General features: G+C 41.0%; 1 protein-coding gene across 1 annotated transcript; it reads left to right on the top strand.

The window, feature by feature from the left end:
- Positions 1 to 374: 374 nt before the first annotated feature.
- On the top strand, positions 375 to 26,968 carry DYNC1LI2 (dynein cytoplasmic 1 light intermediate chain 2). Its single transcript, XM_017736579.1, has 12 exons — positions 375 to 531; positions 951 to 1,067; positions 7,082 to 7,312; positions 13,955 to 14,121; positions 14,454 to 14,547; positions 15,128 to 15,263; positions 15,577 to 15,688; positions 16,374 to 16,433; positions 17,163 to 17,204; positions 17,624 to 17,741; positions 18,654 to 18,770; positions 23,975 to 26,968. The coding sequence occupies exons 1-12, from the start codon at positions 390 to 392 to the stop codon at positions 24,079 to 24,081; spliced, it is 1,443 nt and encodes a 480-aa protein (XP_017592068.1). The 5' UTR covers positions 375 to 389; the 3' UTR covers positions 24,082 to 26,968.

The raw sequence follows: 26,968 nt of genomic DNA, 5'->3' as shown, positions 1-26,968 counted from the left end.
CGGGGCTGAGGCAGAGAGGGGGAGCGGGGACCGCGGCTCTGCGGGACATCCTCGGGGCCGGCTCCGGCAGAGGCGATCTCGTGTTTTTTCGGCTTTTATTTCTAAAGAATGCTTAAAAAATATCTACGGTGGTAGAAAGGCTTATATAGAATGCAGCAATCGATTGTGATGAGAGTTAGTTGAAAAGTAATGTTTTGCAGTAATGTGGCCTCCTATGAGGGGGAACTTTAAATGTTCCTGCCTGTGGTTTAGAAATCATAAAAGCTGTTCTCTAGAAGGTAGGATGCTCGTGGTGGTTTAGAATGAAATTGGCCTTTAGGTGTAACAGCAGCCCTGGTTTGTAAATAGCCCGCATTTGCCGGGGCCGTCGGTGCGGATGTGCTGAGCTCATGGTGCTGTCACAGCCTGCGCTCGCTTCGTGCCGCGGGATAACGCGGCTGCTCTGCTGCTTTTCCAGGTCCTCCATACTCAGTGAAGTCTCTACACGGTCCAGATCTAAATTGCCATCGGGCAAAAATATTCTTGTTTTTGGTAAGTAACACATGCAGCCAGTTGGTTGTGGGTTTGTTGCTTTTTTATTTGTAGAAACAAAGTGTGTTTCAAACAACGATTGGAGCAAACTGACACATGGGTTTGTTACAATTGGGTTATGTAATTTGATCTGTGGTCTTGTCTTCATGCTTATAGATTTTCTTTCTCTTTGATTTACACTGTTAGATTTATAGCCTATTTTAAATAATGATAGAGAAGAAGATAGTTCTTCATTCTTATTGTTCTGCTATAAACCATTGGATTTAGATGAAATACTTGAAAGAGAACAGCACATAAGTGTGATTAAGAAGTGTACAAGGATGCTTCTCATTAATCAAGCAAGTCGTGAAAAAGTCTTTTTTATGAAGTTAAATGTAATTCTGAAGGTGTCTTTTTTTCCTGTACAAACTTACTGGCAGGTGATGATGGTTCAGGTAAAACCACACTTATGGCTAAAATACAGGGAGCAGAGCATGGCAAGAAAGGAAGAGGACTGGAATACTTGTATCTGAATATTCACGATGAAGACAGAGATGGTAAGTTTCTTCCACATGTAATCTCTTTAATTAAGTAGCTGACATGCTATTTTAATAATTGTGGTTTGATGAGTGCATTCTGGGCTGCACTCAAGTAGCTGATTCAGCATGGTGCTGTGAGTTTTAGGAGCTGTGTGCATTTCTGTGGAGGGAAAGGTGTTTCCCAGTCAGTGTCTGTTCTCCCTCCTGCCCTGCTGACAGCCTGACCTGTGGGTGGGCAAAGGCAGCTCTGGGGATCCCTTCACTGGCAGGGGAGATCCCTTTGCTGATGGTGACTTTGTAGGAGCTGTAATGGCATTGCTGTGGCTACTTTGTGACTAGAGAAAGTGAGTGATACATCCATGAGAATTTCGTGCTCAAGATGGATTTCTGGGCACAGAGGTTTGGTGTTTCTCGTGGGGGCTGTGTGTGGAATTTTGGTTAGCTATAACAGATGTTTTGCTGTAGTTGACTGAGTGAAGAACAGAACTTAAAGTCAGAAGTAGTATTTCCTTTTCTCAAGTTGGAGCTGGTCTCTTTGCCCCTTGTCTTTTTGTTGCTGCTGCTGATTGCTTGTCTCTACTGTATGGAGGGAGATTATGCCAAGAGTCCATTTAAAAGCAGGTATCATTATTTGTATTTTTGGGAAGGTTGGGAACAGGAAGAGATGGGGAGTGAGTTTGTTATCTTTGCTCCTTAATCTGCCTCTGCTGATCTCATTTTGGGCAAGCTGCTAGACCTCCTTGGGTTGGTTTGTCTTTGAAAATGGGGAATGACGGTGTTCCTATTCATGACTTCCTTCTGAGTTCATAAGAGGGAAGCACTGGTGGTGGTTTGTCCCTGTTCCTGAAAACAAGCAGACTAGGAAGATCCTATAATGGTATTTTGAAACTGGAGATGCGCTGAAGGCTTGCAGGAGTGATTAAGTGCCATATGTGACTGGTTGTTATGGAGATTGGTCCTGCACTCACGTGGCAGGAAGCTGCCTTTGGATACTAAGTTAGGCACAATGCAAGGATGAGTACATTGTCATGTCTTCCAGTGGCCTCCTTGCAGCTCCTAAAAATCTTTTGGGCTGTAATTTTGAGTGCTGAGCCATTCTTGGCTTCTTCAGGTTCTGGGTGTGCTTTTTCACTATGCACAGTCTGCTTTAGTGCTGCATAAAAACTTCAGGGGGGAAAAAGCCCCCTATGGTCGGAGGGCTGGGACAGCCTGTGTCATCCAGCCTCTTGCAGCCTCAAAGGAGATGGTATTATGAGCAGAAAAATGTTTGCTGTGCTATTTTTCCTGGTGTTACCTATTGAAAGCGATAAGTATTTGAAGTGATTAGGAGAGGCCTGTCATAAGAACTCAGGCAGCACTAGCAGGGAAAAAAGAGATCTTTTTGACTGACTACGGGCTCAGCTGGCCAATTCAGGTCTTCATGCATCCCTCTAATGGGTGTGTTAGGAGCTAATAATACGTGCCTTTTTCCTTTCTGTCTCATTAGTGTCATCCACAAGCAAAATAAATAGCAAAGTGGGTCAGGACCTCCCAGCAGGCAGAGATAACGCTCTTTCTTCTCTAGGACAGGTTTGGATTTGGTTTTGAAACTCTCTGTGTGCTTCAGATGAGTGTATGCTCATATACCGATTTAGGAACAAAGCCTTTATAATTGACCCACAATTCTTGGAAGCCATAAAGAAGCTGAGGGTAGGCATTCAGGAGCTCAGGAGCAGATGAGTGATTCTGAGGGTCTCAGCTTTTTGTTATACTCCAACCTAGCCAAGACCAGATCACAAGGATTTCCAGGGGTGCCAGATCAACACCGGTAACTGAAACTTTGCAGTGGAGTGAGATGATCTCAGCTTCTTTCCCAGGTGGTAGAAGATTTATTTGCTCTCTTTGCCTTATTCTTCTCCAGTTCAGACCAGTTTACTCTGTCCAGGAGAAATATTTTCCTCATAGTGCCGAGTCATTCATTATCTACCTCCCACTTCCCCTTGGAAACCTTAAGGAAAATCTGTGTTGTTTCTTAGGCCATGGTCTCCCCACCTCCTTCCTCTTCAAGGGATGTTTGAACCTGGCTCCTCCTACATTTAAAGTAGGATTTTTCTGGATTGCTCAATGCAATCTTAGTTTACAGCTACTTTCCTCCTAAAGATCAGCTCAGCAGTTAAATTGTCCTTTTCAGTTTGTAGGAAAGTTTAACAAATGCCCAGAAAGCATCTCTGCCTTGCAGGCCCCCTGTGGCTCACAGAGGTGCCCACTGACTGTCTGGTTTTCCCTGTCCCCTGCTGGTTTCTTGGCAGCTGGATGCACATGGGCACTGTGCTTGTGTCCAGCAGCTCCAGGCCTGTCAGATGTCCGCTGCTCGGTGTGACATGTGGGCTTTGGTCCCCAAGGTTCAGGGTCACTTAGATTCTAAGTTGGCTACTGAATCTCTGCCTGGGTACTGTCCCAAATGCTGCCTACACCCAAGGCATTTGCTCAAGAAGAGGTTTGGAGATGCCTGAGAAGCAATCCTGGGAGAGAGAGGATTCTCCTAAATCCCCAGCTACATTATCCTTGGAGCATATGGCTGCTCCTGCATACATGACACCATAGTTCATCTGGATGAAAGCATTTATAGCACTGGCTTGAAACTTAGTTTGGAATATTAAATGATCTTGGAGCTCGGGCACCAGAGTCTTCCATTACTGGAATTTCTCAGGGAGTGTGACAAGTTTTAGTTTTTTGCCTGTCTTTATGATGAACAGATGTTTTGTGTCTCTGCTGGTTAGTCTGCTTTTGAGGACTGAGAATCTGAATTTGTAGGAGGTAGAAGAGAAGCTGTGCATAATTTTCCTGAAGGATCTGTGTTTCCAGAGTAGCTTTCAGAGGCCCTTGCAGGGCTAGGGCAGAGTTACAGCGGGGATGTAGAGCAGAACAGGGAGCCAGACGGAATGGACTGGTCTGTGCTGTGTGTGTCAGCTGGAGGCACAAACACCACAGGGACATTTCTGAACTGCCCAGGCTGCAAATGCACCTTGGCTGTGCCTGGTATGCCTGGGAAGAAGAGCCATTCTGGGCTTGCATTCTTACTTGTAACAAAATCAAGGAGTCCTGGGTTTTGCCTCAGGTTTGGTCTGGCCTTAGTCATATCATATGCATATTCCAGCTGAACTGGTTGTTCCAGGTTGAGCCAAGTCTTGCTGCTGCACTGTTTCTAATGGGAAAATTGTCTTTTCTTTTTTTTTTAATCCACATCTTTAAAGTGGTTCTCTTGGAGGTTTTCTCCTTTTTTGCTTCTCTTCACAGCTTGAGCAAGGGATATCTAATTGCCACTGATATCTTTTGGATAAATGTAGATGTAGTTGCAGTTCACAGAATCAACCATGTGCAATAAAATTCATCAAAGCTGGAAAATCTTTTTCAGGACTAAAGGGATAATGGAATATTGACAGGATTTAGACATGTGGTTTTAGCACCTTTTGTAATAGCCTGTAATAAGTAGCCCCTGCTTTTCCAACAGGATCTGGTAATTGTTTGCTCTGTTTTTGTATCTTGTGTCATGGCCAGTAAGAAGGGCCCAGTTAACATTCATGACTAAGTAGGAGCTTGACATGGTGCTGACAAAGCTGAATTTGCCATCAAGTCCTTGCCAAATTGTGAGCACCCAGTACTGTATTTTTAAGTGTGTTTTATGTTTTAGCAAGTGTAAATCACAAGACATACCTCTGTCCTGTAAGAAAAAAAGCAAAACCTTTCCTTTTCCTACAGTGTTACATTTTTTTGTTAAAGTACATTTTAACATGAGTGCAAGGCTTCCAGGCTTCCTAGCAGGCTGGTTTTGAGTGGTAGTTCCAGCTGCATTCTAGTTCCACCTGTATTCTAGTTCCAGTCTGCATTCCAGATGTTGAGCAAAAATTAAATCCTTAAGGGGGGCAAAGGTGCTTAGCAAACAAAACACTTTTAACCTCAGATATTGGCTTTAAAAAGTGACTTAGAAGCAATGAATTTGGAAATTACTAATTTTTCTTATTTGCCAAAGTGTGAAAGCCTTTTCTGCAGTCAGAGTACTCCCCACAGGAGAATCCATCAGTGCTGATGAGAGCTGTAAACTTGCATAAACTATGGATAGATTTGCATTAGGTTTTCAAAACTTCCATTCATGCTCCAAGGAGACAGTTGTACATACACACAGTTCATGTCTATTAATAACTTTTAGCTCATAGAAAGCTCACGGGGTTTTTATTTACTGGGAGGCTGCTGCTTTAGGGCATGTACAAAGGATGCTTCTAGAATGCAGGGTCCTGCACAGATGTTTAGTTTACTGTTGTGTAATAGCAAACATGTAAATGTGTTCACATTGTGTCCTACCTTGCTTTCTGTTTTTCCAGACTTTTCCTAGACCTTGCCTCTGACATCAGAGGTCTTTGGGAGCTTTAGATTCAGACCTCCAGTGCTGTGGGAATCCCTGTGGTGCCAGTGATTGGTGCCCTGGAGGGGGGCAAGGGAGGGGGAGCAGTGCTGGGTGTGCACAGGTGCATTTCTGAGCTCCACAGGGATTACCCTGACTGATGGCTGGAGGGTGGATCGAGGGGTGCAGCTGGAGGAAGCAGAGCTGTAAGTTCACAGCGTGGCTGCTGGTCTGATTGTGTGATGGCTGATGTTGGAATGCCTTAGGACAGCCCAACAGAACTTAGAACAAATGCTGAATGTGGACTGCCCACATACAGCCCCTTGATGAGATCTGTCTGCAACTGGGCTGCTCAGTAATTTTGTCCAAGGTCTGATTAAACAGGTAGGATGTATGTATCTGTCATCTTTTCTTCTTCCAGATTTCCTAGCCAAGCTTTTGCCTGTTTCTGGAGTCAGGAGAGATGGATTCCTTCCTGGAATAAAGTTGTGATAGCCATAGTAACTGGATCTATTTTGTGAAGCTGAAAGATTCAGGACACGGAAGTACAGTGAGGCAGGGTAATTATGAAGCTCAGTAGCTGCTTTGAAAATCTGGGTTCTGCAGTGCCTGGTTTGCAGATCTGTGTGTTTCAGAAGTCACATATTTTGTATGTAGTGCAAGAGAGACTCGCTGTTCCCTCTGGATAGCTGTAGTAAAATAGGGAATACTTAGGAAGAGTCTAAAAGATAGAATCAATGAAGTTGTTCCTCTTCAGCAGGTAGTTCTGATGATAATGTACTTATTTTCTTTCTTTCTTTTTTTCTTTTTTTTTTTAAATTTGGAAGAATTGGTTGTTCATGGTACCTAATACATAATTTCTGGAGCAAACTCTTTTTTCAGTTCTTATATTCTTGCCAAGAATTCAGTTTTGGGGTAAAATGCCAACTTTCTGTCCCAGCTGATCCCCCTCTACTTTGCCTTGCATTCCACCAAAGTATCCAGCCACTATCAAAACACTTGTGGGAGAGATACAAAAGCTAAAATACCAGGTCGTTTCTCCAGTGCTCATTTTGTCAGGAGCCTGCAGAAGGAGCCAGTGTTAAGTCAGTGTGAGTTAAGACCAGATGGCACAACCTTGCTGGGAAGGTGGGAAGTTCATCCTGTATTTGCTTCTCCCACTCCTGTGCTAGAAACCTAAGCTGCTTATTGCTAGTATCTTGTTTGCAGCTTATTTCTGCTGGGAGGTGTCTCAAGTGTGTGAAGCCAGCTTATGTGTCTGGGAGACCCCGAAGGCAGCGTTCATCCCCTGCTGGCCTGGGGCAGGGCCACCCCTTTGGGCCTGCACTTCCACATCCCCTGTGTTCTGGCTTCACTGGCTTCACTGTGCATATTCTAAAGCAGGACTGTTGTGCAGCAATTAAAAACCCTTGTGAGAGCTGTTCTGAGTAAAAGCCCAAGAACAGAAATGATTTTTTTAAAGGAAAATGTTCTGAACCCAGAAAGGAAAGCATCTACTGAGTAATGTAGGCATTTACACAGGAACCAGGCAAAGTCTGCAGGTAGCTGGGTCTGCTCCTTGCACTGAGAACTGATGCTCTCATCTGGTCATTCCTAGCCTGGCAAAGCCAAACCCTGGCATCTGCTGGGTTCCAACTGTGCCTTTTCCTTTCAGATCACACTCGCTGCAACGTCTGGATCCTGGATGGAGACTTGTACCACAAAGGGCTGCTGAAGTTTGCAGTTTCTGCTGAATCCCTGCAAGACACCATCGTGGTCTTTGTAGCAGACATGTCTAGACCTTGGACTGTTATGGAGTCTTTACAGAAATGGGCCAGTGTCTTGCAAGAACACATTGATAAGATGAAAATTCCTCCAGAAGAGATGAGGCACATGGAGCAGAAGTGTAAGTCTTTGTGCATCTGTACATTCCTGTTGGTTTTTTCATTAGCTCTCACAACTTTTGATGGATTCCTTTGGGTTAGTGTTTTGAGAATGGGTTGGTTAAGACTTACTTTGAAGTTGTGTGCAAGTCTAATTCAAATAGACTGTGTTAGGCTTTAAAACAACTCTTCCAGTTTTGCTGTGCTGACAAAACATCAGGTGAATTATTGGTCTAGATCCTGGGCAATAATGAGATTTTGATAATTTGATTTTTAAAACGGGCAATTTAAAAAAAGTAACTCAATAAAATGACAGATTCACTTTTTAGAAAACGGTGACAAAATTCAGTGATGAAGTGAGCTGTCTGCTTTCCTGTGATACCTTAGCCAGGTCCCACTCTCATACTGTGCTTGTCTTACAGAAGGTCTCTTTGCCCTTGTTTTTCTGGTGGCTCAGACTGTGATCCTGGTGCAGCTAATTGTGTCTCACTACAGCCATTCCTACCCTGTGACTTTAGGAATGTTGTGTATAAATTAACCTTCTTTCCTGGCATATCTGTGGCAGAAAAGAATCTGGCACTGGCAAGCAGTCATTGTTGCAGCTCCTTTCCTGAGGTAGTTTTGAATTTTTCTTGAGATTTTTTTTTTTTCTGTTTTCATATTGAATTACTCCAAAATAAATTCCTTTAGTGGAAAAGACCTTAGCAACTTCCAGTCCTTTTCAGATGAAGTAGATTCAGACTGATTCTCTCTGGTTGCTGCTTTGCCTCTGGGCTGGTGGCTGTCTTTGCTGGAGTGTGGAACCCTTGGAAATATGGTCTGGTGGCTTCCTGAGGGTCACTTTAGGGAGCAGTGTGATCTGTTTGGCCTGTGAGCACTCAGGTGTATTTGTATAGCTGATAATCCTTTCTGAATGTTAAATATTGTGTTCCCAGAAGCCTTGTGCCTACAGCATACCAGCTAGAGTTTAAAATTAATGATTGAAACCACCCAGGTTTGATCATCAGGTTATATTTAAACAAAAAGTAAAATATGAGGATTTTTATGGGAATAATTGGGGGGAGGTTGTTTGTCAGAGATTTTTTGGGAATGGGAAATGGAAAGGCAGTTCTGGTATCAAAATCCAACAGCTAACCCATTTTTTACTTTTCTGAGACACAGCAAATGCTATGGCAATCCAAGTAAAGGGGGACTTTGTGCACTTAAATTTTCCTTTTGAAAAGAGAAGCTTTTCAGCCTTCCCTTCATGGTGCACTCTGTGAAGGAGCTATGGCAAAGCTCAGGCACCCTGTCTGAGGAACTTAGAAGACTTTCCAGTAGTGGTATCCTAGAGAATCTAAATTAAAGTATCATAGAAACTCCTGGTTTCTTGTGAGCTCTCCTGGAGTCAAGGGAAGAGGAGATGGGAGAGGGGCCGAGTTCCTCCAGCACAGCTCCAGTGCCATCCCCTGGCTCAGTGGGGGCACACAGGGCCCTGATGTCTCCTGTTCTCAGGCCCTGTGTGGGACACTTGTGTCACCTGGATACATCTCTGGCTTCTTGCAGACTGTCCCTAGGGCCAGCTCTGTGCTCAGAACTTTGGCCACCGTGGCTTGTAATTCTCTTAGCAGCTCATGGTGAGGAAAGGCCCATTGTAAGTGTGTCAGGATAATGGATTGGGCAGGGTAGAGCACACGTGCCTGGTGAATGCCTTGGGACTGCTGCCCATGCTAGCTGAGCATCTCCTTACTGAAATCCTGCTGCCTGTGCCTCCTGGGGTGGGCTGCCACTTAGAAAATGAAGTCACTGGGTTGCAACAGCCCAAATATGTAAAAACCAGGATAATAAAGTGCACATGAGGGCAGTAGGAACATAGAAGTGGAGTGCAGAGTGATGGGATGTGCTGAATTAAAGCCCCCTGCAGCATAAGACATGGATGTGTTTCCTGGCTTCACCTGCAGAATATTCCCTTACTCCTGCTCCTCCATCCCGAGCTGAATGTCCACAGTGCTTTCCCTGGCTGTCACACACAGCACCAGGAACCCTGGGGAAACACTGCCCAGTCCTGTCCCACTGGCATCTGATGCCTTAGGTTTTAACTTTTATATTTTTCAAATCCTGTACTGCTTGGTATGTAACTCTGAAGTTTCTTGTAGCCTGTTAATTTCTGTCCTGTCGTGCCAGGCAGACATAACAAAGCCTCTCCAGGCCTGCTCTTCAAGGACACCCAGACCATCCTAGGCCCAAAAAGTACAAACCAAAGAGCCTCTAAGGGGGGCAAGCTGAGGGGAATTACATCATTAAACTGAAGCTTTAATTGGAGAATTAACCCTGCTATGCAAATAAACCAAACCTATAAAAGTGTGAAGAACTCGTGACCTGTTGTCCATCTTGGGGTCCATCTGGGCAGTGGCCTCTGGCCCCCCAAAGACCTTTGAAGGCCTTTCAAATAAATACCTACTTTTATTCTCTTACTCCTGTCTAGTCTCTCTTTCTAGGAGGCCTCTTAAGGCATCACATCCACCTGAAGTGCTGCAAGGCTGTTCCTTCTCCAGTGCTAAGATCCTAAGAGTTTCCAGAGGTCCCTTTGTTACCTCACTCTTCTCAGTGGAGTTGGACTTTGGACTGCTTGTCTCTGCTGGCAGGGTTTGTGAGGCCTTCCTGCACCCAGCCCTTGCTCCTGTGTTTGCTGGTTGAGATACTGACTCTTGGCTTGCCTGGGTGGGTGAGAAACTTCCCTTTGGGAGTTCAAGAGCCTCCAGAATGGGCAGCAGGACACACATGGAAGCAACAGGCTGCCTTGCTTGGAATGTGCCCAGAGCATTGTCTGCCTGCACTCACTGCCATCAGCAACCTGCTCTGGAGGTTCCTTGCTAAGAGCTTGGCTTATGTGAACTCAGATACATAATGTCAACTATGCTAATTTAATTCAGGCTCAATTGTGATAAATCATTATTTAAATAACATATATTTGAATAATTATTTCAGGGGAGATGTGAATGTTGCCTCCCCTATTTAAGACAGCAGAGCAGATAAGGCAGCTGTCAGAAATCAAGAGCTGCAGAAAGGAGCTGTATTGGTAAAATAGCAATTATACCAATGACCCCTGGGGTGTTTGAAGCTAAAGAATTGAAACACAGTAATATTATTTTGCAAATTGTGTACTGTCCCATTCAAGCAGAATTAATTTCAGAATACCTAACTTTTTTCTTTTTTAGTCTGACATAGAGCTGAAAGATTTCTTAAGCTAAAAGATTAAAAAAAAAATGTATCCAGGCATCTTTTGTCTAGGAATTCTTTTCACAAGACTAAAATTTTTAATGATCAATAAAGATAGGGCTAAAAGTGATTGTAAATAGAGTGTAAATATGGATTGATATTCTTAGAAAAATACTCTCTATTTTCTCATTCTGCTGTTCGGGGCCTTTGTAGTATTTGCCTGCATTTCCACATGCAGTTAAGGAGCACTCCAAGCCTGAGCATCTTATTGTTGCTGGAACAATCAAACCTAAGAATAATCATGGATTGCTGTCTCAGTGCTTCCAGTCAATGCATGTCCTGAGTGATGCAGCAGTTTTTGGTGGCATTACCTTGCAGTGCCTCGTGTGAACAACAGCAACATGAACAAAACAGTTTGCTGGAACCTTGCTGTTGTTTGCTCTGTTCAATGCAAAACTCTAAAAAGCCACAAGTTTGGTAGATAAATCAGCAGTCCGTAGTGGAGGTGTGATTTTAATGGCACATCATCACCTGGTGAGAATTTTTTAAACATAATAGGCCATTCTGAGTACTCAACCTTAGTGATGGGTGGCAGAATATTACAGATTTGCCCGAGGAACTGTTGTTTTTCTGGCTTCCTATTTTATGTGCATCATCTTAGGTGTGTTTCCTGTTCAAAAACCTTAAACCAAAGTAATTTTCACTACTTCTTTTCTTTATTAAGAGTTGTTTTCCATACCATATAGAAGCTGATTCCTCAATTAGAACTGTGTGGAGGAGAAAATATTCATAGCTTGCTAGAAAAAAGGAAAATGAAAAGCTTATGTGAGCTGTTTGGATGCACAACTTTATTTCCATTAAATATGGATACTTTATATCCAGTAAAAGCCTGAGAGTGGAGCTCAAAAGAGAAATAGCTGTGGGAGGTAAGAGAAAGTATGAAATTGCTGTGTGTCAAAGAAGTGCTTTAACTGCAGTAAGCTGTTTTATTACCTTGTGAGAGTGCAGTTCATTCACTGGGGCATCTGACAGTACCTGGGGTACAGGTTCACTTGGATTTAGCAGGACTAAGTTCTGAATGGGAATGGGGGTTGAGTGGAAGCCTTGAGCAGTGTTTAAGCACCTGCTGCTGGCAGGCACTTACACTTGTTTCTGAGTTAAAGTGGTTTCTGTGTGCTCAGGATGCTGTAGTCAGAGGTTCTTGCTCTAGCTGTTACCTTCTGTCACTCAGGTAGTTGTTTGTTCAGGAGTCTTGTGTCCCATTGCTCAGTGTCTGGCAGGGATTAGTGCTGGGCCCAGCTCCACAGGGAAGGGTTTTCTCCCTCCATGTGTGAGGTGTGGCCTTGGTCAGCAGTACCCAGCAGCAGCACTCCTGGGGATAGGGGGGAGCTGGGAGTCGTGGCTCTCTTCATTCCCATTCAGCAGAAATTCATGAGGAGAAAATTCGTGAGGATGAAGCCATCAGACTTCTGAAATTTCCGTGTTGCATTTGCTCTTATTTACATTACTAAAATTCTTAGAGCATCTTTTGTTTTCTCATGTTGTCGAGTGTTACTCTTTTCAGGAGAGGCTTTTATTCCCCTAATTTGAAGGGGTTTATGCCCCCATGTATCTCAGTGAAGAAAAGATTCTTTTGCTTTGATACGAACAAAAGCCAGGAAAGGAATCCTGTCTGATTATAATGCTGTGGTAAATTGAGAGCTGTATTGTCAAATAGTCTTTTCTGTGTGATGAAGTCAGGGAGGCTCATCTGAACCATTGTGGGAGATGCAGATGGTATTCTTTAAATTGCTCTAATACACTTGGCCTCAGTAGTAAATAGTAATGGGAAAGCTAATAAAAGTAAAGAAGCACTTCAGAAAAACCCTTTCCTAGTTAAAGGCTTTTGGTGAGATAGTAAACACATGTTATGGGCAGAATGTAGAATGGAATTTTGATTTGCTGTCGCTGACTAAGAAACAGTCCCGGAGGAAGCATCCCTTGGAGCACTGCTGTTTCCTCTCCACCAGACGGCACTGCCTCCCCACGTTTAAAGCAACTGCATTCCTTTTTCATTTGTTTGTGTTTCCTTGCACCCTGGCATATATTTTGAATTGGTGATTGGGAGTCTTATGGTCTATATTTAGTCTGGGGTTTTTAAGCTTTTCTCTGGAATGGAGCTCTCTTCTTTTCCACAGGAATCACACAATTTTATATTTCAGCTAAACATTGTAGATTGTGCAGCTCTGAACAGAAGAGTTTTTCTGATTTGTTCTTCCTTTCACACACCCATTCTATTGCAGGAATGGTTCCTATTTTGAAAATGTACTATGACTTCTTTTTGCAAGGTTTGTAGAAGAAAATTCCCTGAGGTTTTACCATTTGCTAACCTCAGGAGGCCTGCAGTGCACTGCACTTCCTTCCCTGGCACAGGTTGTGCTGAGCAGCCTCTCTGTGTGGCTGGGCTAGAGACTGGTGGCTTTTCTGAGGAGTTTTCCTTACTGTCCCTACAGTCACTCTGCTCCCACTGTTTCTAAAATAAAGGTGCCTTTGTGGGAGCACATCATGGAGTTTGCTTGGCTCTTTCTGCGAGGGTTCCTCATGGCTGAGTGAGGAGGAGGAGGCTTTGGAGGGGGGAGAGCCCTGGGCCTCGGGGCAGTGCTGTGCCTGGAGCAGCCACATCCAGGACACAGGTTTAGCTGGTCTGTGCCTTTGGTCTTGAATAAAAGACATTAAAGTGTAGATTGCAGCCCAGATTTGATAATGCATGTGTGGGCTCACAGAGCATTTCCAGAATGGCCTTAAAATTCCTTAGGTGCCTCAGTATTTGATAGTATTCGGTATTATTGGAACACTCACTGTTGCTGTAAAATTAAAATACTGAAAACATAGAAAGCATCTAGTTTCCTCTGGACCCCACTGTAGTTTTCCAGGATACAACTGAATCTCTTCAGGTAACATGCAGATGCCCTTGAGTCTGGGTTTATGCAGGTAGGTTTTATATTTCTAGCATTGGATGCCTGCAACAGAAATGTAGAGTGATAGGAACTAAAGTAATTGTTCATAAGAAAAAGTGGCTGTTTCAGGTTGGTGTTTTCTGTGTACATCTACGTTTTCACCATGCTTTCTTCCACAATAGGTACAAAATGCAGGGTGGAGGCTGTGTTGCTAAACCACATTTATGTTTTCTGTTGTCAACTGTCGTATAATGAAATGTTCAGGAATATGCATTTGTGCATACTATAGCTCTTGCAGATAATTGTGATTATTTGTAATGGTTCCAGATCCCACTTGATTTAACTTCCTGTAATTTTTGATGGGGGAGAGTTGTGGTGTTGGAAAGGGCAACAAAGCTTAACTTGCATTCAGTTCTCATGTAGTAAAAAATTTTTTTAAAAAGTTGAGATTTCTGGTTACTTGTAGATGAATTATGGTTTTAAAAGAACCAGTTCCTTTGTTGTACCCTAAGAGTTTCTCTCTTTTAATAGTTATAAAGGAGTTTCAGGAGTATGTAGAACCTGAAGAAGGCTACCAAGGATCACCACAGAGGAGAGGCCCTTCGTCTGGCCAGGAGGATGAACATGTTTCCCTGCCCCTCGGAGACAATGTGCTGACTCACAACCTGGGCATCCCTGTGCTGGTGGTGTGCACAAAAGTGAGGCTCTGCTTCTGTTTGCTGCTATGCAAGGGTTTCATTGCTTCTCTTGTAGGAGGGATGCTGTCTACAGACATGCAAAATGAGTTCTGGATTAACGGTGAAGGGGTTTGTTTTACAAGCGAGCTTCTGCCATCACCATCAATTTTTACTTTTATGGAATAGTAATAACTTTCTCAATTATCTGTTAATTACTTTAGCGTTTGGTTTATCGGTTTGGTTTTAGAACCAAAATAAATGTGATGGGAGTGTGTAAGATTAAAGAAGGTGGTTTAAGATGTGCTGGGATTAAATGCCTGGGTTTTTCTGGTTTGTTTTCCTGCCTCCCCCAGTGTGATGCAGTGAGTGTCCTGGAGAAGGAGCACGACTACAGGGAAGAACACTTTGACTTCATTCAGTCACACATCCGCAGATTCTGCTTACAGTGTATCCTTTCCTGTGCTGAGGAGATTGCCTCTAATATGGAAGAAAGAAGAGATGTTTTCATGTTGAATTGCACATAAAGTTAATCCAAGAAGTTGCTCTGCAAGATTGCTTGGTATTTGCTGTGTAACATTTGATTTTTTGAAAATGTTGACAGATGTATAAAACCTTCTCTAGTTTTTAAATTGTGCATGGGATTTGGAGATTTTGTTCCTTTACAAAGGACTGGGTTTACATTTTGTGAAGTGTTCTTTCTTGGTTTTCCCCTCAGAATTTGCAGTTCCCATGTAAGCCTGAGATCTCATCTGTGTATTAAGTTTTTGACTTTTTCCAAGTTAAGTAGGATGCAATTTCCATGTAAGCCTGGGAAGATGGATAACTTTTGTGTATGTCAAGGAAAAGTGCCATGAGTCTTGTCATGTTATATCCCCTCCTCTCCCTGAATGCTAAATTCTCTAGTTTTGTCTTGAACTACTGCTCAAAGCTAAGTCTAGTAGATATAAATCTATTAACTCCTGCTTTGAAATTCTTATTATAATTTAGAAACTGTATCTTACATAATTTTCCTTAAATATAAACTCAGATGGGGCTGCCTTGATTTATACATCAGTTAAGGAGGAGAAGAACCTTGACCTGTTGTATAAGTACATTGTACATAAAACCTACGGTTTCCAGTTTACCACGCCTGCCTTAGTGGTAGAGAAGGATGCAGTTTTTATGTAAGTCACTTGGACAAGCAGCATGGTGTCACATTGGTTTTTATTAAGCACTGCATGTAACGTATATAAAAATAAATGGAATGGTTTGTTGTTCAAAAGCTTAGCATGCAAGTCCTGTGGAATCTCAAATTAAAAAAGCAACTTAGTGCGTAGTACTTGAATCAGACTATGCCATTCCAGTTTTTGTGTCCCTGGAATTTAGCTGAGAATTGGGACTGACCTGTAAGAAAGTTGCCGTATTTAAGTAGAGGACAGTGTATAAATGATCTCTGTAGAAGTTACAGAAAAGGCAAAGCTTTCTTCCTTTTTACAGACCTGCTGGTTGGGACAATGAGAAGAAAATTGCCATTTTACATGAAAACTTCACAACAGTAAAACCAGAAGATCCATATGAAGACTTCATTGTAAAACCTCCTGTTAGAAAGGTAAAAAGAGATTATTTCTTCCTGTACCCCAGCAAATAAGTGGAGTTTGCTTGAATAGCTGCTAAGGACTATCAATATGGAAGAACTCCAAATATAAATGTAACTTCTTAAAAAATCTAATTATGTGAAACATCAAGCTTTCATTTATTAGTTGCTTAAAATACTGCAAGCAAACTCAGAAACCATGCACCTTATTGAATGAAAGGCAGTCCAGGAATAGCTATTTTACATTTTACCACTTTTGCATGTGTGGGGCAGAAACACACCCAGAAAATGGAGAATTTCTTGTAGGACATTTACATTTGTACATTTGGCATTGAGGTTACCATGCAAAGGCAAAGCAAGGTCATCTCAGGTCTTTGAAGAGATGCTGATGATATCAATATCCAAATTTAAAAAGATGAATGTGGCTACTTACCAAGTGCTCATCTTTTAGGACAGTGCTCACAGGCTGGCATCACTGTTAGTCTGCTCCAATATTTTTTATTTTACAGCATTTTTTAATGACAACTTCTTTAATGTTGCTATTATTTTAAATGTGAAAGAACAGTTAAAAAAAAAAAAGTGAACAAGAGTCCTAAAGATTTGCCTCTCTCTCTTCCCTTTTGATCACCAAAACATAAAATGCAGTTACAGTAATCCACTTCAGATTTTACTTGAAGTAACGAAATGTTTTGTTCAACAGTTAGTCCATGATAAAGAGCTGGCAGCAGAAGATGAGCAAGTATTTCTTATGAAGCAGCAGGTAAGAATGGAAGAATGAAAATAAGTCTTTACTGTGTAAGATTTGACTTCAATTTCTCCCTTGTTATTGCCTTTGGTTTTTCATTCCTCATTTAAATCACCAGGTAGCTGTTTTTCAGCTTTGCAAATTCAGATGTAATTGTGAAGTAAGACTTTATTCTAAAAATACAAGTAGGAAATATGGTCACTTATCTTAGCGAGCTGAAGGGAAGATATGCTGAGAACTGAAAGAATTTACATGTCAAAGGAGAAGAGGAAGAAGAGACTTTGGATTTCACCATAAAGTTGTATTGATCTGTGAAATATAAATACTTTTAAAACCTAACATCTGAGCACTGCAGTTTTCTTTCAGCCAGAGGCTTGAAAAACGAATGTGTCCAATTTGGCTATACTGTAACTTGTTATTTTCTTTATTACTCTAGTTTAAAAAATATAACAATACTTCCCTATGCAGGGGATTATAAATGTCCTGGAGGTTACAGACTGGGGTGTCTCTGGTGCTGGCTTTGAGTTCTGAACTGGCTGTGTGAGACAAAGGCCCAAAGCTTATTTACTCCTTGCAGCTCAGTCCTCGGGGAGGCAGAGTTGGGAAGTATAGAAATATCAAAGAGGAATCCCGTAAATATCAGGAAAACAATCAAATAAATTAATGGTTACTCAGCTTCACTGTATTTTATTCCTCTGTATTCTTTGAAATATATTTAATATGCTTAATATGTTGTTTTTGCAGTCATTCCTTGCCAAACAGCCAGCAACGCCTACAAGAGCATCAGTAAGTACATCCAAGGAAAAGAGTAGGAGGTGTTTTGTTTCCTTCAAGGGAAAAGGGAATGATTTGAACCTGCTGAGGTCCATTTTTTGTATTTAAATGTAACTACATAATCTCTCCAAACTGCAGAAAGTAAATAAATAATGAGGCAATATTTTAAAATATTGCTTGTAAATTCACTGTGGAAACATCTGATTATTGAACAGAAAATTTCCTGCAGTGATTCAGCCTTTCCTGTAGTAGAGGCACATCCCCAAAATAACTGATCTTTTGGGTGCCTGTTTGTTTTCTTTCTCCAGTGTGCATCACTACAGTGCCAATAGAAAGGTTGAAAAAGTAATATGCACGTGACATTAAACTTGCTTTATGTAACTAATCTTTGAAGTTCTTCTCTGATTTGTGTGATTTGGACTTTTTTTAAGGAATCTCCAGCAAGAGGCCCTGCAGGATCCCCAAGAACTCAAGGCAGAGCTGGTCCCGCCAATGTACCCAGTGCCTCACCAATCACATCAGTTAAGAAACCAGATCCAAATATTAAAAGTATGAATGAGCATTTTACTGTTCTATTATGTGTTATTTCCCTTAAAGTGAATCCTCTGCTGTAGAAAGACCTGGGGATTTATTCACTAATAGTATAGTTACTTTAATAACAGAAATGAATTTGTGATATAACTTAGGATTGATTCTTTTCTGGTCATTTATATGACTTGAAATAGAGTTCTGTTACTGCCAAGCAGTCAGACAGAGGTCAACTACATTCTGATTTCCTTAAGTTGCCTCAATACATTTATTATGCATCAGTTGAATTATTAGGGTGGAGACTGCTGTAAACTACAAAGAGTTTTATGCTTCATATCACTTATTCTGGAATCTACAGTGAACCCCGTTCTATTAAACCCTCTCTGGAATGTCATTTGCTGTAGTAGATGGAGTAACTCAGAAATGAGACCATTCCCTGAGATGCAACTCTGTGGTATTGAAGGGTTTCTTTCCCCTCTGGGCATTAAGGAGGTCTGCAGGGCCAGCGTTGTTTTTTGTTGTGCACTGTAGGGCCGTGCCTCACTTCTGGGGGTAAAATGCCCTTCTGGATCCTGTCCTATGGCTGAACTGCCAAGTTTTGATTTGTTAAAAGCAGTGTGGCATGAAAGGCTGCACTGGAACATCTGTGCATGTTATTAATGGACTTATCAGTCTTTGACTTTCATGTCCATACTTAATAATCTTGCTCTTGGCTTCTACATTTATTAAAAACTTAAAAGCATACAAATATTTAGATTAAATCTCTGCCTATGCCAAGGTATGCAAAGGACTGGGGTCTTCAAACTGAGCAAGGACAGACTTTCTCAGAGGTTTATTTCCTTGATTAGCAAGAGATTTGTATGTATGTGAAAATAAGTTATAATTTACCAGCTCTAAGTGTTCTGTGTGATCTGTATTTGTTTTTTTATTTAGATAATGCTGCAAGTGAAGGTGTCTTGGCTAGTTTCTTTAACAGTCTCTTGAGCAAAAAGACTGGCTCTCCTGGAAGTCCTGGTGCTGGAGGAGTGCAAAGTACAGCCAAGAAATCAGGTATTGGACTTGTTACTGCACTTGTTTTTAATATTTTATTTGGCACCTTGGTCCATGGGTGTGTCTCTTACACTGGTCAGTAAAGTGACAGACCTTGTCAGATGACAATGCCAAAATGTGCAGTGTTTAAAAAAAGAACTAAACTACTGCAGCTTCACAACTCCAGGGCTTCTGTTAAGCCTGATATAACTTAATTCTTTGAGTGAAGTTGCATTGCTGGGATTCCAGTGACATTTCAGTCTTGATCCTGTGCTGAAAGTGCTGATTTCTTTTTCAACTTCAGAATTCCTTCCTTTCTTGATGCTTCGCTGTTACAAAGGAGATGCAGTTTTTTGGGCTTGGACTGGAGTTAGCAGTGAAACTATTGAAATCTCCCCAGAGTTCAAGCTGAAATGAGTTACTGCTTGTGACAGCTTGAAGGTGTTCACTCAGTAATTACTTAGTTCTTATTGTGATGCAACACAGCTGATAACACTGACAAATGGATGCACTCTGTGTGTGCCTGTGACTGCACTGTGTGAGATCCTTGCTTATAAATAATGCAGCAGTTCAGGTGAAAATGAAAGAAGCCTGTCAGAGTACTTGGTACCTACCCAGACCTTGGTGGTGTAAAATGCATTGTCCACCTGATAGACTAAATTTACTGCTTTGATTCTTTGACTGTTTCTGTTCAATACTGGCATTCCCATCACGCTGAATGTTCAGGAGCTTTCCTTCCAGAATTCTTTCTCTATTAAATTATTGATAGATCACTACTTCTGATCCCAAGCTTGTGCAATCTTCTGGACTTTATTGGTGATGCCAAACCCACAGTTCCTCGTGCTGAGAGGGGAGTGTAAGGCCTAGACATTCTGAACTGGAAATGAGAAATGTCTGCTGCCAGCCATACTGATGGTTCTGCCAGAGAACCAAGGCAGTTGGAGTGTGGGTATTTTTAATTTTTTTTTAATTGGGAAGGTGTATATATGACATTTCACGCTCTGAAAGCTCGAAAATGTCTAGAATTGGACTTACAGCATGAATTCTGTAATTTTGTTTTTATTAAATGTATTTATTCTGAAGATAACAAAAGGGATTTTGTGTTATGTATTATTTACATAGTAATATTGTATCCATGTTACAAAAATACTGAACTAATTCTTTCATAATCCAGAGTGCCCTCTTCAGTTAAACACTGAAAGGTGTCCCCTGCTTCATCAAATGCAGCCTCGTGGTTTACTCAACACAAGGTCAAAATAACTTTTTATAGAAATAGAACTATAAATATTTTTAGGTACTATTTCATCCATGCTTTTTATCTGAAGCAAAGTCAGTTAGGGAGCACCTGGCAAGTGATTAAAAAGCAAACAAACTCAGAAATAAAAGCTGTAATGTCACCTCTCCAGGAAGCTTATTCCAGCACTTAATTTCTCAGTTATTTTGTTCTCTTGTCCAGTGTTTCTGAATCCCAGTACTCTTGGTCTTGTTTGGGTGGCAATGGAGGTCAGTGTAGCCCCTTTGTGTTTGCAGCAGTGTTTGGGTTTGAAAGCTGCTCCCCTTTGCCTGTGACTTTTGTGTGGCCTGCAAGAGCAGATTTGTGTGCAGGACGTGTTGTTCTGGCTGTGACAGTTCTGTTCCCCTGGGACTCTGCTCAGGGACCTGTTTGCTTTGTGCTCAGGAACAACTGGGGGTGGCAGACCAGGCTTTGCCTGCCCTGAGAAGGGGTGACCTGATCTGTGCTACAGATGTGTTCTGTTCACATCTCTCAGGGGGACATGGGATTGTTTTCATCTGTGTGACACTGAACAGGATTTTTTATAACAATTCAGCCAGTTTAATACATTTTCTGCTTCCTGGTAGGAGGGTTTCTACTCTGTATCAAATGACCTCAGTGTCTCAAAATGTTATGTGTTTCCTTTATCACTGTTTTCCATTCTATCACCATGCACCACTTTGGTAATTTATGTAAATAACTTTTTCCCTCCAATCCTATCTTTCAAAATCTTCTGTTGTCCCTTCAGGCACACTTACCTACATATCTGCTATCTTCAATAGCTGGACAGGGTAGATTGCTGAATAAAAGTACTGACCAGTGCTATGGATAACTAATGGGTAATTTTGTGAATTAAAATCCATTCATTTTCTCTGAAATATCAAGGCTTTTTTTTTTTTAATTTCTGTGAAGGTTATGTGAAATGTGATATCGACCACTTCTCCCTTCTCCACAGGACCTGTTATCCTTTCATAGCAATGTGGGTGGCTTGGCAGAACTTGTCGGGAACAGACCCTGTTGGTTGTTGTGCTGGTAGGCTGTTCTAAGCACCTAAAACATACCTGCAATTTCTGGAAAAACTACTAAACTAGTCTGTAATGGGCTTTACTCTTCCCTCTTTCAGTCTTCTAGAACACTCTGTGCCTTCCAGGACCTTTCAAAGATAACAAGTGGCTTTTTCTTTTGCTTTTTTTTCCCTTGTGTCAGCATTAACTTCTAACTGGAATAGATAATTTCTCTCCTGAAACATGTAGAGACAGCAATCATACATCCTTCCTTAACTTCTTGATTTTGTTAGACTAAATTAGACAAGTTCTCTTCTAGTCTCCTGCTAGAGGCTGAGCTCTGTTTTCCCCACTAGTTTCTTCATTAGTTCCCATCATTGGCTTATTCTTGTCTTGAACACGAGTGATCAGAATATTGTATCAGCACTGCAGATCTATCTCATTGTAGTGCCTGCTGCAGCAGTTCTCTTTCTTGGGTGGAAGTGCTTCTGCTGAATGATCTCAAGGTTGGCTTTTCTTGGCTGCATCAAGTTGGCAGCTCCCATTCCTCCCATTTCCTGACTTTGGGAACAGAACAGTCGGCTTTCGCTCGCAGGAGAAGGTGCCTGTTCTTGTCACCTGCTGTGCTCACACCTTAGATGAAGCAGTGTAAGATTAAACTGTCCTGAGAAGGTAAGGGCTCCTTATGCTGCTATCTGAAAAGCTCTTGTTGAGTTTGTGAGGTACCTGGTGCTGGTACCTGATGAAGAGATGACCTGTTCTTTGTGGAAGAGTTGAACAGAACACGTTGGAGAAAGCCTTTTTTTTCCAGCAGCACCCTCTGTGTGAGTAAATATACTAAAATTATCTTTATAGGCATTTCAAATGTCTAAACTGTTTAAAGAGCCCAACACTTTCAGAAGGTTGATGACAAAAATATTTAGCTTTAAAGAGACCATCTGTTTCTCTCATGGCTATGAATAGCCTGAGGTTGAAACGTTGAGATTCTGTCCCAGGATGAGAGAGACGTTGTGGATCTCAACAATACTGGTCAGCCTAATTGATGGATTGGTTTCTACTGTGACAATTCTACCTGAGAGAAATCTCTCCTCCGGGCAGATGCTGCAGTGTCGTGTCCAGTTTTCCTGCTGTGCACTTCTTCTTGTTTGCCTTTGTTTCTGGACTCTCTTTGATGTCTAGACCACGATATTTCAAAGAACTTCAATTGCTTGTTTCTGTGGTGGATTGTTTTTCTTCATGTGAACTTCTATAGTCACAAAATTATTTCATTTATATTCACAAGAAGATTCTTGCAAATTCCAAGGCTGCTTCTCTCTCTCTTCCTGTACAGAGGATAAAGAACACAGGTTCCCTGCTCTCACTCTGATCTAGCAAGAGGAATAAATTGTACAGAACTGGGGGCATGTAATTGTGCAGAACACATCTCACTGAATGAGGCCATCACTCCTTGACAAATTTGTAGGGAAACTGAAAGCAAGTGTCACTCTCATTCAAAAGGCAGGGGAAGCTCTTATTTTCTTATAAACAGCTCCTTGTATTTCTTCTCCTTTGGAAGGTGCTCCCCCATGGTGGTGATAAAGGGGAGTGTGTTCCCCTCTGTTGGGAGTGTTTTTCCTGTCCACATGAGGTATTCGCTGGACGTTGCTTGGGGTTATTTTGGAGGCCTAAGGAGCCAGTTCATCCAGCATAAAAAACAGTCACAGTTTTTTAGATCTGCTGTTATTTAAGCAAGGATTTTGTGTGGCCTTTATTGGTTTAGGGTTTATGCTTTTTCAGCTCCCAGGTGCTATTAGTCTACATGTGAATTGTTTTGTATTTTAAGTTCTGTTACAGTACATTAGTCAATGTACTAATTCCTAAATTTTGCTTAAATACTCCTACTTTGAGTAGATGCTGTTTAGAGTGCTGTGGCTTATAACTAGTGCTTAGGTCTAAAACCTTCCTAGTGATTAAAGGTAACCTTTTAACTTGGTTATGTCTTTGTACTTTGGAAAAAAACACTTAAATCTCTAACAGTCAAATCTTGCCTTCTTAATGTTTTCAGCATGTACCCTGGAAAAAATCCACCTAATATTTCACACACATTTGAGCTGGAAAACAGATGCTTGTTAAATTCTTTGGCTATGTAAGGAAGCTGTACATGGTTATATAATCTACTTTTTGTCTAAAAATATAGCTTTTTAATCTTAAATGCTTGTATGCTCCATGCATTAGGATATATTGTTCCAATTTTGGTGATGAATTTGTCCGTGGGTTTATAATTTTCAGAATCACTGAGGTAAGCTGAGGGTTCAGTTAGGGAATTGTTAAAAAGTTTTGAATCTAATATAAAAATGTAAGATATGCCTTTGCATGAAGTACTTCAGTGTGTCTGGTTCCAATTGAAGAAGTCCTTTGAAATGACTGCTTGGCGATATTACATGAATATGCAATTCCTGTCCCCTTTTTAAGGGAAACATTGGCTGCAGATATGAGAGTTCTCCCTGTTAGTTGTTTCATATTCAAATGCAGTGAGTACAAGTGTGACCAAACAAATGGGATTTTTTTTTTAGCAGGTGTCCTACATACCTTGTGTTTAAAAGTTGGTTTAAATAGTCCTTGCTATCATTGCTAATAATAGAATTGTGTATGGCTGATTTTTATGGAAAATTCTAAATCAGTTATTTTAAAATGTTAGTTGCTATCAGCATATCACTGGTGGTGGTGTGCTTTTTGCTGCTGTGTAGTTCAGCATTTCATCTCTTTAAAGTGGATCAAATTTGAGTCTTTATCAGTTTTTACACAGGCAATACCCTGCAATGTGCCAGGCTCTCTGGTCTTGGGGAGGTGGCGAAATAATGAGAAATAAGTAATATATTGTCATACAAAGGTGATTTTTTGAACACCTGTGCTTGTTGGTTAAAACTTACCACTGAAATTTGAATGCTTTGTGTCCTTTTCCTTTCCAGGACAAAAGACAGTTTTGGCAAACGCTCAGGAGGAGCTGGACAGGATCACTCGCAAGCCTGACCCCATGGTAACAACAAATTCTCCTCCAACAGAGAACGAGGCTTGATAGGGCAGAACAATGCAGATGTAAATGACCAAATAACTATGTATAGTGATCTGATAAGACCAGGAATTTTCTGCTATGGCAGATGCTATCAGTTTTCTTGGGGCAGGGGAAATGAGCTTACTACATCATTGCCTTGTCCCAGTAAAAAGTGCACATTCAGGAAGTTTGCATATAAAATCCCTCTGTATAAGATAACCATTTAGAGTTTATATAGGGCAATTCTTTTGGTTTGGAGGTAAAGCAGGTGCAGCTGCATTTCCTGTTGTGAAGAACACAGAGAAGCAAAATGGAGAATTCTTTCAAAAGTACTACTGACTGCACATGAGACAAGAAAGAGAACTGAAACCCTCTTTCAGAGTTACTGGAATTGGCTACTTGTATGTTTGCAATGCATTATATTCTTGGAGTGGTGGTGGTGTAACAGCATTCATTGGGGGAAAGAAGCCGAGGTGGGGAATGGAGCCCTAAAAGGGGAAACAGATTTGGGACAGTGAGTAACCAGAATGTTGGATTGACTGGAGAGGAGCAATGTTGTCAAATCCTGTGTTTCACAGGGGGTTAATAGTCACTGTTTTTAAAAGACTACTTTACATTGGAGAACTCCAGGCCAAACACTAAGAACCACGGGAATTTATTCTTGTTATAAATCTTGTTTTAGTTTTTAAAGAAGTCTTAAGAGTGTGGATGCCCTTTCTGGTGTAGCTGACAAAGGGAGAAACTAAACTTGTTTAGCTCCAAGTGCCTGGCACAGTATGTGATGTGTCTTTAGAAGGTGCTTGAACTTATTGTGCACTGTAGTACAAACAGTCACTGTTCCGTTTTATTTGAAAAACAGTAGTTTGGCAATTTGTATTTAATTTTAAATCCTGTTTCCTGATAGCTTCTGCCTTTTTTATGCCAAGAGGCTGGCCTATGAAGAATGGTGGGTGACGGATCATTTTCCCATAATGAAATGTGCTACAGAACACTCTCAGTATTTTTTTTTTCTTACTTTTTTTGTAACTAAATATCAGCTACCAAGCTAAAATGGATTCCTGCCTTACACCTATGGAGGTTTTTAAAAAAAACTTTCAAGGCCCTAGTTCCAACCACACCTGCTGCAGGTGCAGCCAGCTCCAATTCTGAAGGTAACCTAAAAAGTATGAATGTGTACACGATGGACATCCTGAAGAAGTCGTTTTGTATTTTCTTTCATGTAGCATTTCATTTGGAAAGATGGGTTGTGGTTGTCCCCGTTGCTCTAAGGGAGCCCTGTCCATGGTCACATAAACCATCATTCTGTACAAACAAACACAACTGCTATGGTTACTGAAATGGCACTTTGATTTTATACACAGTATGCTTGTTTTACATGTACACACTACCAGAAATTAAAAATACCAAGCATATTCTGTGCTCTTAATGCTGAAGGGAAAAACCACAATTTGAATTATACAGAGTTTACTTTTTATTGATATGAACTTGTTGTACTAAATCTGATGTCTGGATATAACTTCCCTAATATATATTGTTACTTAAATATACAGAATTAGACTGACCACTAACACAGTGCTGGGTGTTAACCTCAACTCCTACGTTACAGCAAGAGGCTGTTCCTGTAAGCCTGTCTAGACATCTAGAAAGCTAAGAGTATTTACTTGCCTCTTTGACAAACATTAACATGAGTATGTTACTTGTGCCAGTTTTTTTGTTGAAAATACTATATTTTTCTTTTTTTTTTCTTTTTTTTTTTTTTTTTTTTACTTTTTTAATAAATGGTATGACCTGAAGTTATACAGTTGTCTAGATAACAGTTAGACTAAGACTGTGGCTGGCTGGTGGTGGTGTGGATGCACTTCCTGGTGTAACGGGTGCCAGTTGCAAGTTACCAAACCAGAAGTAATTACACACTGTCCTCCTGACACTGAGAAGTGAGATTGGAGACTAAACCATCAAAAATTGGACAGGAAAACTTAAGTGTGTGATTGTAATGGGATAGTTTGAAAACCTCAGTCTGAAACTGCCTTTTTTGTCATCTAACCTGATAAGCACTTTTCTAGCAATATGGCTGAAACTTACAATTGAAGTATTTTCCACATGTATGAAAAGGTTAAGTATACTAAAACTGATCAAAACTGTTACTGTGTGATAACTTACCAGCTTTGCAGAGAGACAAAACAGGGACAGATTTCCAGTTTCTAATTGCAAGTGAATGCTCCTAGTTTACTGAAGAGAGGTGTAAGTAATGTAGCATCCTGTGGGTGCCAAAGTCTGCTGGCTTTGGTGAGCTGCACAGTTGTTATTCTGGTGTCTTCAAGCATTGGAACCAAAGGCCAAATGCAAACAGCCTTTACATTTTCAAGTGAAACTTCATTTTATTTGCAGATACACTTGTATGGTAGACTGTTTAAACTATTATATGCCTATATTTATATGCATTATAGTGACTGCATCTACTGTTCATGTTTAAACTAAGAAAACAAAAGATGAACGCATTCAACTTGAAGCAAATAGAGAAGTTTAAAGATTGGCCCTCCATAAAAATGCTGTGGTTATGCTGCTTGATTTTAAGTTTGCACTTTTTTTATTGGCATTTTAAAAAAACCTGTTTAAACTGAACAGAATTTCGTATTTTATTTAATTTAACTACGTTGAAAGTGACTGCTCTGTACATCGTGAACTTAACAATATACATGCTGTAAATGAAAGTTCACTGTCCTGTATACTAAGTTTATTGGTTTTTCTTCCAACTTACAATTAGGACTGCAAATGTATGAAACAAACCTTAGTCCAGTTGTATGGCTTTAACCAGGTGCAGTATGCAGTCATGTGGAACCTTGCTTTCTAGTGCTGGCAAAACGAGGACGTCTTTAATTACTGGCTTCAATAAACATGAATCCAGACTGCT

This window comes from Corvus brachyrhynchos, unplaced genomic scaffold (assembly GCF_000691975.1).
Source record: "Corvus brachyrhynchos isolate BGI_N302 unplaced genomic scaffold, ASM69197v1 scaffold66, whole genome shotgun sequence".
NCBI classification, from domain to species: domain Eukaryota; kingdom Metazoa; phylum Chordata; class Aves; order Passeriformes; family Corvidae; genus Corvus; species Corvus brachyrhynchos.
Note: the sequence above shows the minus strand (reverse complement) of the source record. Positions and strands in the feature narration are given on the sequence as shown.